Source organism: Drosophila simulans, chromosome 2R (genome assembly GCF_016746395.2).
Source record: "Drosophila simulans strain w501 chromosome 2R, Prin_Dsim_3.1, whole genome shotgun sequence".
NCBI lineage: Eukaryota > Metazoa > Arthropoda > Insecta > Diptera > Drosophilidae > Drosophila > Drosophila simulans.
The window spans coordinates 1,101,654-1,117,946 of NC_052521.2; the positions used below are offsets into that span (position 1 = coordinate 1,101,654).

The 16,293-nt window shown below is 38.7% G+C and overlaps 1 protein-coding gene across 6 annotated transcripts in view; it reads left to right on the top strand.

Moving 5' to 3' along the window:
* LOC6739534 (G protein-coupled receptor kinase 1) overlaps window positions 1–14,758 on the top strand; it is a 101,178-nt gene extending 86,420 nt beyond the window's left edge. For 4 of the 6 annotated variants that reach the window (XM_039292444.2, XM_039292448.2, XM_039292446.2 and 1 more), the window contains 3 exons: window positions 9,002–9,208; window positions 14,250–14,412; window positions 14,472–14,758. In XM_039292444.2, the coding sequence (XP_039148378.1) occupies window positions 9,002–9,208; window positions 14,250–14,412; window positions 14,472–14,654 (553 nt within the window). In that variant the 3' untranslated portion in view covers window positions 14,655–14,758. Of the gene's footprint in view, window positions 1–9,001; window positions 9,209–9,583; window positions 14,413–14,471 lie in introns of those variants that run through there. The other 2 variants (XM_039292445.2, XM_039292449.2) reach the window with 2 other exon arrangements.
* Window positions 14,759–16,293: the final 1,535 nt, after the last annotated feature.

Below are 16,293 nucleotides of genomic sequence, written 5' to 3' on the forward strand. Positions count from 1 at the left end.
AAAAAAAGTCCTGTATTGAGCGTCGGGTGTCGAAGCCGCCAGCAGTTCCTAGCCTTAATTCATATGTTTGTTTTTTGCCAACTTATGAGACACAATTAAGTTCTAGGGCACCTAAAGTGTTCAATTATTTTTTATTATCTAAGCTTCTATCTCTCGCGCTCTCTCTTCCATCTTTGGCCTAGCGTTCTGCTTTTGATCTTCAATTAAGTCGCTCAACTCTCGCCTTCGTAACTCATGCATATGCACATCGATGCAAAATCTAGCTCAAATAAACAAATAAAACATAATCATAGCTAATAAATTATATTAGCTAATAAAAAAGGTTAAAAGTTCAACAGTGATTCTAAGTGTCCTCTGGCAGATGCTGTGTAGTTAACATTATCTAACTATACAAGGCAATTTTGTTAATGAGGTTTTTATGACAAAGTTCATGAAGCGTTGGAAAGTTTCTGGAGCACTTTCAAAACAAAATGTATGCAAATTAATATAGTTCGGGGGCTGCATGTTTATTGCCGGTTGGTCGATGATCTCCAGGTGTTTCTCGTACGGAAGGAGGGGTAGTGAATTCACTTGAAGATTTATGATGATTATGTTGTGAAGATGGCTCTCTTCCTTTTGGCTTCTGGCCTAGGGTCTCAGATAGCTATGATAGTTTATAATGATAACGACAGATTGCCGGACTTGGTTTTATGAGCTTCTGCCCTTTATTATTGGATTGCCCTAAACGAACTGACTTAAAAGCTAACATAGAAAAAGCCTCATAGCGGGCTCTGCCAATGCTTTTGCCGGCATTGTGCGAGCTTTGACCGGTGACGTGAGCGGACGATCGATCGGCCCGGTTAACTTAGTTAACTACGCCTCCCTCAAGATTAAAGCCGCCCTCGGCCGACCCTTTTTGGGCAAGGACTTCCTTTAGTTGGGCTGCGGATTTTTTGGCCCTCGTGGCTCGCTGGCAGGTTAGGCCGAAGCAGAAAAGGGCGCATAAAATTGCTCCCGCTATGAGCGCTATAACTTAGTCGGTATCCATCGACGTGATCGGATGTAGGTCGCTCTGTTGTGTGTCGCAATGTGCCATGACTCCAGCAAAGACACTAGAATAATAAGGTGCGTAACGCCATACGTTTTTTGGCACACGATTTTTTCGCCGCGGCTCTAGAGGTGGCTCCAGGCTCTCTCGAATTTTTGTTCCAGAGCGAGAGCTCTTTTCTACGCATACAGTGATACCAGACAACTGTATGTGTGCACACGTATGCTCATGCATTGTAAATTTCACAAAATATGCCCTTCACCATAGAAGTTCTTTGACATTAAATCTATATTACTTTTGATCAATTGGCACCATGCGAAAAATTCTTGTTTTGCATTGCCTTAACGTTATTATTATTTAAATAAAGCTTAGAGATAGTAATAGCCGGAATCATAATATCACGAAAACAAATTTCAAAAATTACTTTATATTAGAATATATGTCATTAGAGCATTCAGCTTACGACGTGTGAAAAATTAATAAGGCAATGATTGTTGAGTGCTTGTGTCCGCACTTCGTGCCTCAAGATATGACTTTTGGAATAAACAGTTTTCATAATTTTATTTATTTTATTTACTACTACGTATTATTTTTATGAAATATTTATTTCTCAATGTAATGTGTTATTTTTGGAAAATTTATCTTTTAAATTACAGTAGTTATAATAATTTCCTTTGAATTTGCTTTAAATATTTAGTCTATTTATTAAGTCATATGACTTAATATGATTTATGTAAATGATCAATTTTTATTATTTAAAATGCGCATTATATTCAGTTGTTTTTCAGTTTCATTTTTTTTTTTTTGTTATATTCCAATTTTATATTTGGCAAAACTCCAAACATGTAAATTCGTTTCTTCGATCAGAATTGATTTCGGCCCGAAAGTCGTCTTCTAGCACAAGTACTCACACATATACACGTTTTCGTCTTTTGTTTTTACTCACACAAGGAAGCAAATTTTATTTTTAGATTTCTTACGCTCTCAGCGTAAGCGAGCGGACAGAGAGCAATTTTGGCCGTCGCTGCATAGTGCCAAACCAATGTATGGCCGTTACGCATCTTGTTATTCTAGTGTCTTTGACTCCAGCGTGGAGTTCTTGGGGGCTCGAGCTCACCGAAAATAACTGGCAGAACGTCGCCCCGGGTGATATGGAGCAGTTCTTCGTGTTGCGGATTTCTCCGTTGCACTCCGGCACCAAATTATCCTCTAACCTCAACATCGCATCATATTGTGCCACTGGAAGGACGGTGATCTTAGGCCATTGTGGTCTTGGGGGAATTTTATTATGATATGCAAAATGTTAAGCGATTGTAGGACTTTCACGGACGCAACGGACAAAATATTCCTTATGGGGGTGTTAGTGGGCTCCTCTAGGAAGGGCTGATCTAGGAAGCTTGGCATAACGTTGATTTTTGCGAGTGTAATTGTTAACAAAAGGTTCTGTTGTTCCATAAAAATGATTCTATTGCGAGTTAATAGTATTTCTTAAAGATGGCCTTTATCAATTTGTGCACTTTTAGAAACTTTTAAAAGTTGATTGACTGTGTCGGTGAGTTCGTTAATTCGAACTTGTGTTTTGGTATCAATTTAACTATTATGTGCATTAATTAGTCGTGCCTCAGTAAGCAGTTGACCACCACCAAGTGAAGATGTAGGAAATTTGATTATACTAAAAATATTACGCCAAGTGGCTATGAAAAATGAAAATACAAAAACTCCGAGGGAACCGCAACTGGGCTCTGCTCGGGTTACCTGATCTTGTCCTTGTGGACCACCCTCCCTTTAATTAGGACTGCGGTCACCGAGTCTGCCTCGATGGTTCTCTCCTCTCCTAGTCGCCTGTTTGACTTTACTAGGACTTTATCGCCGACCTGAAATACTCTGTTCCGCCGATCGTCCGTGGATCGTCCGGATCTACCCGCGTGACCTCGTCCGGTTTCTTGTTAATGACAGGGTGGATAGACTTGTTATATCTGGCTGTGGCCAGCACGATCAACATCGTTCGATCAACGTGCTGTGGAAGCGTTCCCCCTGTCCGTTGGAGACGCTATGGACGGGCGCTGCATTCGAGATGCTGACGCCTAATTGGTTTTCCAGCATAGCCACTATTGTTTGCGATTTCAATGATGGCTCATTGTCGCAGTAGACGGCTTTGGCTTTGGGGAAAACATTCATCTTACAACTCATGGGAGGAGGGGTGCTTTCAAATGGTTCTAGACTGAATCGACTGAGTCGGTGACTCTTTTTTTACAATAACAGAATATTGTAGCCGGAAATTGTCGAACCACTTCGTCCTGGATTTGTGCCAGCGTGAGAAGATCACAGTGGAAGGCATTCACACTATTAGGGATAATGGTGTTGATCGAGTGGCGCCTCTTATTCACAAACAGTATAAAAGTGAGTTTCCAAGGGCCTCTTCTAAAATTATTTGGTTCTGAATTCACGGGTTTGTCCGTGGACTTGATCGTTTGTGTAAGCGAAAGTTCGCTGTGAACCGTGGACGCGCACGATTCTTGTTCCTGGTCTCCAACAACGTTGAGTTGTTGTCTCGAGAAGGCATCTGCAACGACGTTCCGGGCTTGTGCTTTCCATCTCTTAGTCTTGGAGTTCGGATTTGATTCCAATACCGCAAACGTCAAAGGTTGGTGGTCGGTAAAGATGTTTATTTCTTTAACCGCATACCGTCCAACGTTCCGTTCCGTCCATAGGTTCCGGTGTGCTTCCTCGAGCCACACTGTCGCTTCTTGGAGCAAAGTGCACTTGTGCCCTGTGCTGCCAAGTAAAGTGTGGGTTCTTCCTGGCCCTTCCCTGCGAGTTGGCTTGTGGAGGGGCTTGTTGGCGCTCCTGCACGTTGGGATACTGTCTGGGGTCCCTATCTTTCCGGCTTCTTGCAAATGAAGTTGCGAAGGTATATCTTTCGTGGTTGGATTCAACTTCCTGCGCCAGGACGAGCGCTAATGGCATGTCTTTCGGCTTTGCCGTAAATAGCACATTCCTGAGGTAGCGCCTGAGTCCCGAGACGAAAACGCGCAAGGCGTCATCCCGGAACTTCTCGCACAAACCCGTTGCTGACGACGCTTCGTATGACATAGTCACCTAGTTGGTGAGCAAGGTGAGTTTTTTCTTAACCTCTGTCTCCCTGTCTAAGGGTGCCTAGCTCTTGCTCGATAATGTGTATCGGCCGAAATCGAGTTGATCGGAGGCGCTGCTACCTGGGCAGGATTAACCTGTACCGCCGCGACTCGGTTGGAAAGCTCTTCAAAATTTTGGCGCAGTTCTGTTTCTCTGCGACGGCTTTCTGCAGCTTGTTCTTGCAGTGCCGTAATAACTGTTTGTTCCGCTCCAAAAGACAGTTTATTGGTTGTGGGTGTTAACATAAGAACCTCTCATTGCTGGCGTATTGTTTCTAATTCCTATACTGTCGGAATGAATTGCTCATGAGGAGCTGAGTATAGAAATACTCAAGCAGTCTTGCCCATAGGGTACACAGTACGGCGAGGGGTCGCGATTCTGAGTCGGCGTTCTAATAACATTGGTCGAGGGCTCGTTGAGCGAAGCCGTTGCTTCGTCCAGCAACGGTAAGGTGAGGGGGAACGGGCATCCGCTAAGCCAAAGAAATATATAAATGACAAAAAAACGTAACAGGAAAGACAAAGAGAGATATGAAAGACAAAAAAATTGCCGCAGCAATACATGCGCTGCTGTTTCGTGTAACAAAGGGGAGCGGGGCAACGATAAAAAAGGACGAGTCGGCTGTGCAGCTAATGCAGAGAATTCAAGTTCAAATAAAACGACAGTGTCCAGACATATGCGAATGTGGAATTAAATGCACACAATAAAATATAAACCCCAAAGTCAATTTGCGACAGTGTTCAAGTAATTCACGAGACTGGAATAAAATGCACATCACCAGGTCAATCAATATTTAAAATTAAATATTTCTTCAGCGCAGCGGCACAAAACACACAGATTTTTTAATTGTTATGAAAATGCAGTGTACATTTTTATTTTAGTTTTATTTAACCGCAAAGATATTTAAATATTTTAATTATGCAGCTTGGAGGTAAATTTGGGTTGAGTACCTCACTTACATAATTCAGTGTAGTGTGGGCCTCACATTTAGGCGCCAAATAATATAGTTCGGTTGCTGCAGAGGGGGTCCCTCGCCGCTGTCACTGGTATATTGCCGGTTGATCTCGCCGGTATGATCTCCAGGTCTTCCTCGTAAGGAAGCATTTTCACTTGAAAATTTATGATGAATATGTTGGGAAGATGACTGTCTTCCTTTTGGCTTTGTCATTGTCTCTAGAATCTGTATGCTAAATCTTATCCTTATATCTTTTACAGTTCCTGGGATCATACGGACATAGCTATATCGACCGGCTATTGATCCTGATCAAGAATATACATATTTTATATAGTCGGAAACGCTTCTTTCTACCTGTTACATAGTTTTCAACGATTCTAGTATACCCTTCTCTACGAGTAATGGATTTTTCTCAACTGTTTGTCTCCAACATTTAAAACGGGTTAAATGGAGTGAACATTGTGAGGATTAACAGCACAAATGCTGATGTCAACTGCGGAAGGAAGGCCTGCATATTGCCAGTTACGCAACATGTCAGTCCATAGTAACGGTAGTGGGAACGAACGAGAGTTTGGAGGAACGGAGCTTGGAGAAAGAGGATTTGGTGATCGGGGGTGAGACCAAGCAAATAAGACCGTTTGCGTTTGTATGGGCCGATTGCACAGAAATTTTGTGGAAACTGAACGGTCATCTGGCAGGACAGGCCATGACAGAGCGAAAGACACACAGTATCGACTAGCGCGGCGTTGGCCTTGAGAGCCCAGCACCCGGTTACCCTAGTCTGGGTACGGTGACGCTTGTCAAGCCTAACAGCGCATCTCCTTGGCACCCAACATGCGCGGCAGGGGAGCATCACCCAATCGGAAGAAAATTCACTCAAAGTGTAGATCAACGAAACGAGAACTGCAAAGTGCTGTTATTGTTAACCGGTTGTTAACATTTAATATATTGGTGGGACGAACACACAAAATCTACTAAGCTATCCGCACGTATCTAGTAGTGAGCAGACCAACAAAATCAGTTCGTTACAAAATTAAAAGTAATTCCCCCAAGATTGCATACATAAAGAGGTATATTTCGGAGCTTACTTGGTCAAGGAATGGACTGCTGCAGCTTATTTTCATTCCGCTCATCTTCCCTCTATTGCCGAATTTCGAGTAGCTGTTTTGTCGGGTTGTTGTTAGCCATTCCCATGGTTGCTGAAAATTCTGGAAACGTTACCGCTGACGCACACAGGGTGACATTTTTAAAGTGCAAGATGACTGCAATATGCAATAAAGTGGCCCGTCTAGTGGATTCCTTATCAAGCTCAAAATTAGTTTCGTTTGACTTATCCGTTTTTTGTGTGAGGCTGATCGATAAGCTTCAACAAACATTTAGAAAGTTTCTAAACGAGCTCGAATGACTACCTTTTTTAGGGCCAGTAATAGGTTTATTATTAGTTTTGACCTCCGATATACATACCTCCGAATACCCTTCCTTGCCACATATCGGCGTCATTTAAATCTCGACCATTAGACTCGATCTAATCTTGATGTTTTAGCTTGATGTTTAACTTAATCGTCTTCGTCGTTTATAGAGCCAAATGTGAATGGCTCGAAGCGCATCGCCTTCATGCAGCAAATGTTTTGGTCACGGTGGAAGAATATTTAACCTTGCTGATTAAAGTCCGGGACTCGCAAATCGTAAATTAATTATTTTATACATGCCTTTTTCAAAAATCTGTTTTGACATAAATGCGTAATAAATATATAATGGCTGCAAATAGATCAGAACAACGTTTTCTTGTTAATGGCAAGACATTTTCATTTAAATGGGTTTTACCCATTACCCGTTATAGAACACCAGCATACACTAGTGGGCATAAGTATTTGGACAAGAAATATATTCAATATATTTGTTTGTAACTCATTGTTTACTTAAAGCAAAATTGTTAATAATTTTAGTAAATAGGTAGACTATCGTAGTTAAATTAGATATCATAAACATATGGATAACTTCATTGTTGATTTAACAAAAATTACTTTTTTACAAATTAGCAGTGGCTTAATTATTTTAAATGTTATAAATTGAAAAAAAAGTCAACTAAAAAATTATGACAAATTAATAAAATATATACCCTCCCTTAGCGTCTATCACCTTTTGAAGACGTTGTACCACTGACTGTACCAAGCTGTGGATATAATCTATTGAAATATCCTTCCATAAGGTTTGAATTTCTAAAATCGTTTCTTCGCGACTTCTAGATAAGTTTTCACGCCTTTTTCTTTTTAAATATGACCAGAGGTTTTCTATTATGTCGTGGTCTGGACTTTGAGGTGGCCAATCCAATGTGTTTACGCCAACATCTTTCAGAAACTTCGTAATCAGTTTGGCCTTATGACAGGGAGCATTATCCTACTGGAGTATGAAGGACTCTCCAATCAATTTATCACCAAAGGGGAATGCATGATTATTAAGGACATCTAAATATTTTCTTTGATTCATGGTTCGGTATTGCTTCGATATTGCTTCGGTGAAACTTAGCAGTGAAACTCAAAAGAATTTTCATCGCTCCACAAAACATTGTTCCAGAATGATGCAGGCTGACCAACATATTTTTTGGCAAAGTCGAGGCGCTTTAACTCATTTCGTGGAGTTATTAGTGGTATAACTTTGCTAAAATATGTTCAAAAATCGGCTTCCTTAAGAGGTCTGCGAACTTTTCTTTCACTGATATCGATTTCTGCTCCTTTTAGTTCTTTGGCAACCGATCGGGGAGTTTGTAGAACATTCTGCTTAAACATCAGTAAAATATACCCATCGTCCTTTTGAGTTGTTTTGTTTTGTTTTTGTTTTTGGTTGTGTGATTTTTTTTATATTTATTTATTTGGTAATACACCGTTGCCCGTGGAATTTTGTATAAATCAATGTTATTTTGTACCGAAATACCAGAGTTATACTTAATTATTATTCTTTAATTTTTTATAAATACGCTCAGTTCCTTTGGTTTTTCAATGTTTAACAAATTTATGAATGAAATAAATGTAGGTAGTAACAGGTTATCAAGAACAAATGTTCAAATGATCTAAAAAAGTCAAAAATTTGATATTCTTTGAACAACAGATCAATGCGAACTAATTAAATGTGATGTCTAAATACTTTTGCCACCGCATAAATTGTTGTCTGTCTACCTTTTTTATCAGCAGAAGGAAAATTAAAAACGTAAAAAGCAAAACATACCTCTCGCGTGTAACTGTAATGGCACTCTTTGTTTTATCATCAATAGTTAACTTATTTATTTGACTGTACTATGAAAAGCATAGCCCGGCAGTTGCAAGCTAATGGTGTCTAAATACTTATGCCCACTAGTGTACATGCTAATATTACATTCAGGTAATAATTTTGGATTGTAATAACATATAATATAATGACATATAACATATACATATAATGACTCGGTTAAATTTTGTAAATACAGATAACAACGATTTATTAAATACAAACCACAAGTTTGTCAGATGGTTCAGAAATTATAAACGTATTAAGTAACTTTGCAACAGGGACATTATTTTTCTATAACAGACAGCTTTCAGGCCAGGTAAACTAAAAATGTAACGTTGATTTTAAAATTGTGTATCCCACGCTAGGTTGAATTTTTAAGAATACCTGAGTTTTTGGTTTTTCCCACAAACATAGTGCTTATTATTAGGCAATGTATTTTAGAATATAGATTCATAGGTGCAGTTATTAACTAATTTCATCATATTTACATTGATATCAAAATCTTCATTTGTTAACCTTTAATCACAATTTAATAATATGTTATCCATAAATTATTACCCTTAGCACAAAAATTCTCAAAAGAATTAATTGTATTTCTTGTTCTCTTTATCTACTTGTAGGTGGCAACAGGAAGTTTCTGAAACAGTATTTGATACAGTCAACACTGAGACAGATAAACTAGAACAAAAAAGAAAATTAAAGCAAAAGCAGCACTTCGATGCAGATGAAAAGGAATCCGATTGTATATTACATGGGTACATAAAAAAGCTTGGGGGCTCTTTTGCATCTTTATGGCAAACAAAATATGCCAAGTTATATCCAAATAGGTATGTATGAAGAAAAATATTGTAATCAAAAACGTTATCACATTGATAAAATTCAATCTTAACCAGAACCAATCATATAGCTGTTATACTTAAGTTATGCGTCAAAATCTCTGCAAATAATATATATAAAACAAACTTTAGAATTCAGCTTGCAAATTCTTGTTACCCCTTTACCAAATTTGTAAAAATGTTTTAAGAAAACGTTTTCGAACCTGTAGAGTATTTTTAATCGGAAGCACTCAGGCGATCTAGCTATTGATGACTGTCCATTTAACAGTAAGAATTTCGAAATCTAATAGCGCCACAAAATAATTTAGGTGAAGATTACGCGGTTCAAGCAAGTCCAACTATATAAGTGTTTTTTGTCTTTTTCAGTCTATCTCCATTGACAGAATACAAATCAGCAACGCGGCCCAAAATAAAGAAAACTCCTTAGTCACAATTTCCCTCTCATTTTGTTACCATTGCGCTTACTATAATCACTATTGCACTATTTATAAACATTTTTTGCAAATCGATAAAAATTTAACACGTTTTTTATAAGTGTGTGCGTGCCAGTTTTGGGCGGTTTGTGAACGTTAGAGTAGGTCTGGCAACATGAGTCAACAAACTTGTGCTGTGTCTTGGTCCCTGGAATCTGTATGCTGAATCTCAACCCTCTAGCTTTTATAGTTCCAGACATCTCGACGCTTATACGGACATGGCTAGATTGACTCGGCTATTGATCCTGATCAGGAGTATATGTACTTTATATAGTCGGAAGCGCTTGCTTCTGCGGTTTTAAGTTTAGCTATGTGTGAGTTTCACTTGTATTTATGGTTTGTTGTAAGGCTTAGGATTTGCAAGAGGATAGACGCGATATAGAAAAGAGTATAGAATCGATGGAAAAATATAATAAATATTAGAAAGATCTAATCATGAGTTAAAAAATTAGAATTAATTGTTTAATTAATTAATTACCAATTCGGGACTATCAACATCACTACGAATAAGAAGTCGGGGAACTCGACTATAGGATTCTTTCATATTTTAATGCTGTATTCACTAAATATTATTTATAATTATACCAGCTTCCGTAATTTGGCTATTTACGAGCACAATTCTGATTTTTTATGTATATCCAATCTTGCGTAACCCTAGAAGTTCCTATCAATGTTCACTGCTTTTTACTTTGACTGAATAATGCGGACAGCTTTGCAAGATTTGCAGTATTAATTGTTTATGCACAAATCACTTTGGCAATGAAAACCCGAGGTTTATATAGCAATTTTAAAGGGTAGCAGACGCAGCTCATTCGCTGCTCGCCCTGTCGATCCTGCTGCTGTATGATCCTTTAGCACGTTGATTGTTTTCCATCGAAGAATTCTCTAGCTGATCATATACTCGACGAAGGCCATCTTGGTCAACAGAGGGTGAAAGCGAGGCACCTGAGCTAGATTGCTGTGCGAATCCTTTAGTGAGATTTTCCAAGAAAGGCTCTTCAAAGCACAACATCTTTACTAAGATCCAGGCAATGCAGAGGGTTCTTAGTCAGAATCAAGCGTTTCCCCTGGCTGTGAGGTAAAGGCGAGGCCAAGATTCCCACACAAGTTGAATAGCTAAGATATGTTGCAAAAAGAGCGGACCTACGCAAGTCAGATGTTTTGTTATTTCCCACCTGATTGCCTGGCGCGTAGATAACTTAATTTTCTACAGAGCCTGCGTCGGTTTTTAAAAATGTGTTGATATGTTTTCAAACATTTTTTCACATTTTTCTTAGGCTTGTAATATTCTTTTGATTTGCAAAAAAAACTTTTGCCTTTTTTAACCCGCTTTTAACTGCCTTTAATATTGCAGACACAATGTGTTGTTCAACAAAGCACTCAGCAGCAACAGCGAATTAATTAAAGTTAAAGTTGTAAACAGCTTTGTATGATTTGCACTATATATTGTTTATGCACAAATCACGTCGGGTTCGGGGTCTGCATCGCTGCGTATATGCAAAAGGCACGAAAGCGAGTGATATGAGCAAGATAATTGCAGAGCGAACAGAACGCTAAGCCAAATGTGCAAGCGCGAGAGTCCAAGGTTAAGAGGAGCTTAGCTAACGAAGAAGAAGCTGTAAAGTTTTACTGCGTCTCCAAAATTGGCATGTTTACAAATAACAATTTCTGGTGGCTGCGAGACCCGGCCCACTTGTTAGGCGGCGCTCGACATTGTAAGCTGAACAATTGAATTTGCTTCTGAGAAAATAAAAAATCGCAGTCAAAGCATAGGGAAAAATCAATTTACGCGCGAGTCCACGGACACCTCTCGCCAAACCGTCCGAGAGGCGTTGCCGTGTATCGCACAAATCGATTCGCGAGAAGATAGTCGCGATATAGAAAAGTGTATAGAAATGACAAAATAAATATAATAAATATAAATATTAGTATGATCTAATTATGAGTTTAAAAAAGTTGGAATTGTTTTTTAAAGAGCGGCAGAGAGTCGAGATTACAGATAATAGTATAAAGTCTATTTTAGTTAGAACATGATCCGCTATGGGGGTCAGGCAACTCGTTGTCAGGTCGACAATGATTTAAGATTAGGGAATCTGCTTGGAACAGAGAATATAAACCGACTAGCCAATTCGGGACAATCAACATCACGACAAATAAGAACTCGGGGAACTCGACTGTAGCATTTTGTCTTGTTTAATTTTATGATTGAGACCTTTGAGCCAGACGCAGTCAAAGGCTTAATAACCATCGAATTCGCGCAGCAATATTCACTATTCTCGAAGGCTGTACGAATTTCTGATGTTACTCTGTTAGATCGCTTTCCATGTTCCATGATTTTCGTTGAAGGCAAAATAATCGACTGGGATAGAAGGCATTTTTCGAACAGTTTGGAAAGGCATGATAATAAACTTATTGGTCTGTAACATGAAGGAATTCTGCGATCTTTCCCGGGTTTTGATATTATTATGAATAATGACTATCATTGCAAATAATAATGAGCGACTACTTATATGTAGAGCGAACAGCGGAACGCTAAGTCAAAGGTGTAGGTGCGAGAGTACTAGAGGGCACTTGAGAGAGGGAAGCTTAGCTAACGCACATATTTCTGCACGGTTGAGGTGCGGCACAGTTTAACTGTCTACAAATTTGTTATCTTTAGGGATTGCTGGCGTCTACGTGACTTAAGACAAATAATAAAATGAGAAACATATCGCATCGATGAAGAACCTCGCTCGCTAAAACCAATAAAAACAAATCGTTCGAAATCGCTAGACAAGCATTATTGCTTTGCTGCGATCGACAGCTGATCAGCTGTTGAGTCCTCTTCACAACAGTTTTTTAGATTTGGGCCTTTAGACAGGTTATCCCTTGTTCGGCCGATAAAACCAGCGTACTAACTGTGCACCATTGTATCACATACCTAAGTCATATTTCTCTGGTCAAGCCTGGCGGCATTTGTTTTGAAAGCAGACGATATTAATAGAGAGAGATTTTAACATTATCGCTTGAATCCAAGAACAAAATGGCAATTATATATTTGATTAAAGTTCATTTTAAGTTTTATGAAAAATGCATTTACTTTCTTTTAAAAAATCCGCAATTACTTCTTGGGCAACCCAATATTATCACGATTATTGCTGTTTAGGGCACACATCTTCTTTTGGGGTGGATGAGACATCAGTCTGGACGGTGTAAATCCTTATAACAACATGGTGGTTCTGTGTTCTGCTTGACAAAGTCCATAACGAACTGACTTTATTAACACAGAGAAGCTTACTAAATATGAACACAAGGATAACAGAGTCAATTAAACATTTCAAAAACAACGAGGTTAATAGTAGGTGTAATAAGTTTTACCAACAGGTCGACAGCATAATACATTTCTGGTTAATTGTGGCCCACTCGGATAATTGTTCGCTATCGATTAGCCCGATCTTCATTGTAAGGCGCAAGATTATCGTCATGAATGAGGACAGTTGCGCCCACTCTAGTGTTGGTTTCTTCCACTTTGTTCGTCTTGGTAGCGCGCTTTTGTAGTCGGTACGTCCTGGTAGCTCGCTTTAGGAGTCGGCTGACCCTTTTCATCCAAAACATTTGGAGGATCGCCATGAAACTATTCTCTTCGATTGTGCGAGAAATGCTTTGGTCGACAGATAATGAACCCCGTCGATATTAATTGAAAGCATTGCCATGAAAATAAAGACGACGAAATAAGACTTTAAGACCCTCTCCTCTAATTTGTATGTTTGTGTTGATTGCTCCACAAGAGTTTCCGCCGCCCCTTTTTTTGTGTGGTTGTTGTGGAAGCTGCCGTATAACAGGTAATGATCCCTTTAACCGTTTTCCAGTTTGTGCTTATGTGAACATACGACATACAGGGGTGTATGATACGACAAGGTAAATCTATAGCGTTTACAATCCAGCATTCCAAGCGGATTTTGTTAATTTTCAAATAACAACTGTCAATAAATGTCCGCATAAATGTCCTTGATTTGAGGTGAAGTTGTCAAAGTTGCAGATGACTGCATCAAAATGTATGGTTTAAAGACCACGGAAATGCTTTGAATCCTGATGTAGTTGCTCCTCGTGATACAATATTAGCCGGATTGGCCAAGATCAACGTCCACTGGACATTCTAAGTTAGTTCCATATTTCAAAAATTCGGTTCCGACGAATGCTATTGAGTATTGCTATTGGTATTGAGTTTGACCTGACAATAGCCATATATAGTGCATTATATTTCCACAATTATGCATGCTCAACTTAATCAAGTCCTAATTTTAATGTAATAATTTTACATGCAACGTTGATGTATCATTTATATGATAAATAAAATAATTAAATATTTTGCATACCTTAATGTTGTTTGTTATTGTTGGTAATTGATACGTAAACCGCGACATAAATATTTTTCTGAGGCATTTGGTAAAGCGTTAATACGTCAGATCTTTAAAATTTGTAACTGTGAGCACAGACAATTTGAAAACTGTTTAGTGCATCATTTGACAAAGGACACCTTGTTTTATAAATTCTTTTTAAGTAAATTCTTTTTCATTTAGGCTGGAGCTACATTCGGAAAGTGGAAATAATAAACCAGAACTAATTTTTATGGACCAAGTAGAAGATATATCATCGGATTTCATTCTGCACAAAAACGAGAATTGCATTCAAATTCGCATTAATGATGGAACCCGTGATGGCAGAATCATTTTGACAAACTCAGTAAGCTAAATAACTACTTTTCTTTCTTACCGTTTAAGCAGATACAATATTTTTTTTAGGATGAAATAGGATTAAAAGAATGGTCATCTTCCCTAAGATCGGCACACAAAATTTCTCAAGACCTCTTGGGATCAATGGCTAAAAAAGCTGGAAAAATATATGGCAGTGAAAGAGACGTCAACAAATCCATGTATATTTTTGGTGCGAACTGCTCAACGAAAACTTCTAACGGGTCTAATTAATATTTAATTGTATTCAGTTTATAAGCCTAAAGATTTATAATATGTAAAATGTAGAGGTACATCTTATAAAAATAAATGTGAAACTCCTTGAAGATAAAACTTTATGCTTATATTGTTTTTCTTAAAAGCGTCTTGCAGACGACGCACTCAGCAAGACTCGATAGCGCGATCGCCAAAGTTGTCACCCTTTCTGTTAGCTTCGAAAGGTGCTCCCCAAACGACAGCCTGGAATTTGCTCGGTTTCCTACTACCGCCATCTGTTATAACTTTTCTTTTTGTGTAGCTACAATAGGTCGGCTTTTAAAAGGCAGAAATTCCAAAATACAAAATAAATCCATAAAAATACGGCACCTATGGCTTATTTTTCTTTGCTCGACTGGAAAATATATTCAACCTGTTTTATATCAAACACAAGAAGTGTTGAAGTCTACGTCAAGAAATTGGAAGCATTCCTTGGGTTTGCAACAAAAATCATCACTGTTTATAATTTTCCAGCAATGGTATTGGGGCAGCTTTAGTTTAGCAATCAGCACGTACGTTGCGTATTGATTACTGAATCTGTTGCTCAGAAGATTTCAGATTTCACTTTGCATTGGATCTTAAGGTTTACAAGTTTCTCGTTCTGCTTACATTTGAATTGAGAAGCGACAGCGTTCACTTATTCAATCAGTTCTTTGTTTAGGAGTCGATCGGATTACTCGATATCCTAGAAAAATGATCCTTTTTCGGGTTTGCATTTCTACTAGCTGAGTAACGGGTATCTGCTAGTCGGGGAACTGGACTTTAGCATTCTCTCTTGTTGTTTTATTTCTTTTTTTCAGGGCTGACACGATCGTCTTGGTTGTCTCATAGACTTCAGCAATTATTAGAATTTCTTCAAGAGATGGATTGAACTTTTGATGGACTATTGCACGGACTATCAGTGCTCACTAACACAATCACTTTGAAGCAGAAGCTTCCACACAAACTAGGCACGTCTAAACTCAAAGAGTGTTCGATCGCGACTTTCAACACCTCAAATGACACAGAACAGAACACAGAAATGACACAGAACACAGAATGAGAAGGATAATGAACATCGCCGGTATATTGAGAAACTCTCGCCGACAAACACAAGGCAGTCATTGTGGAAGGCAAATCTTTGCCTAAGTATGCCTATGAAAGCAGAGATGCCCATTCGGGATAAATGGAAATGGGGAAATGGTATTTGCTACTCATCTACAAAAGGTGTTTCAGCCGAATCCACCAACAAATGGCTTTACGCTCCCGCACGTCTCCGATTGACAACCTACTGATCCACTGAATTTTCCACCGAACGAAATTGAAAAAGTTATCAGAGAACAACTGAATCCAAAAAAAGCACCTGGCCATAACTTAATATCTTCAAAAATGATTATGGAGCTACCAAACCATCGCATCAATTTGGATTCCATCAAAATCATGGGACAATTGAACAAGTGAACAGAATAACAACAGAGATCAGAAATTCTTTTGAGCACAAGGAATATTGCACAGCCGAGTTCCTCGACGTCACCCAAGCATTCGACCGAGTGTGGTTGTAGGGCCTTATGTATAAAATAAAAACACTCCTACCACCAAATACACACAAGCTGCTTGAATCTTATCTTTTTAAAAGAAA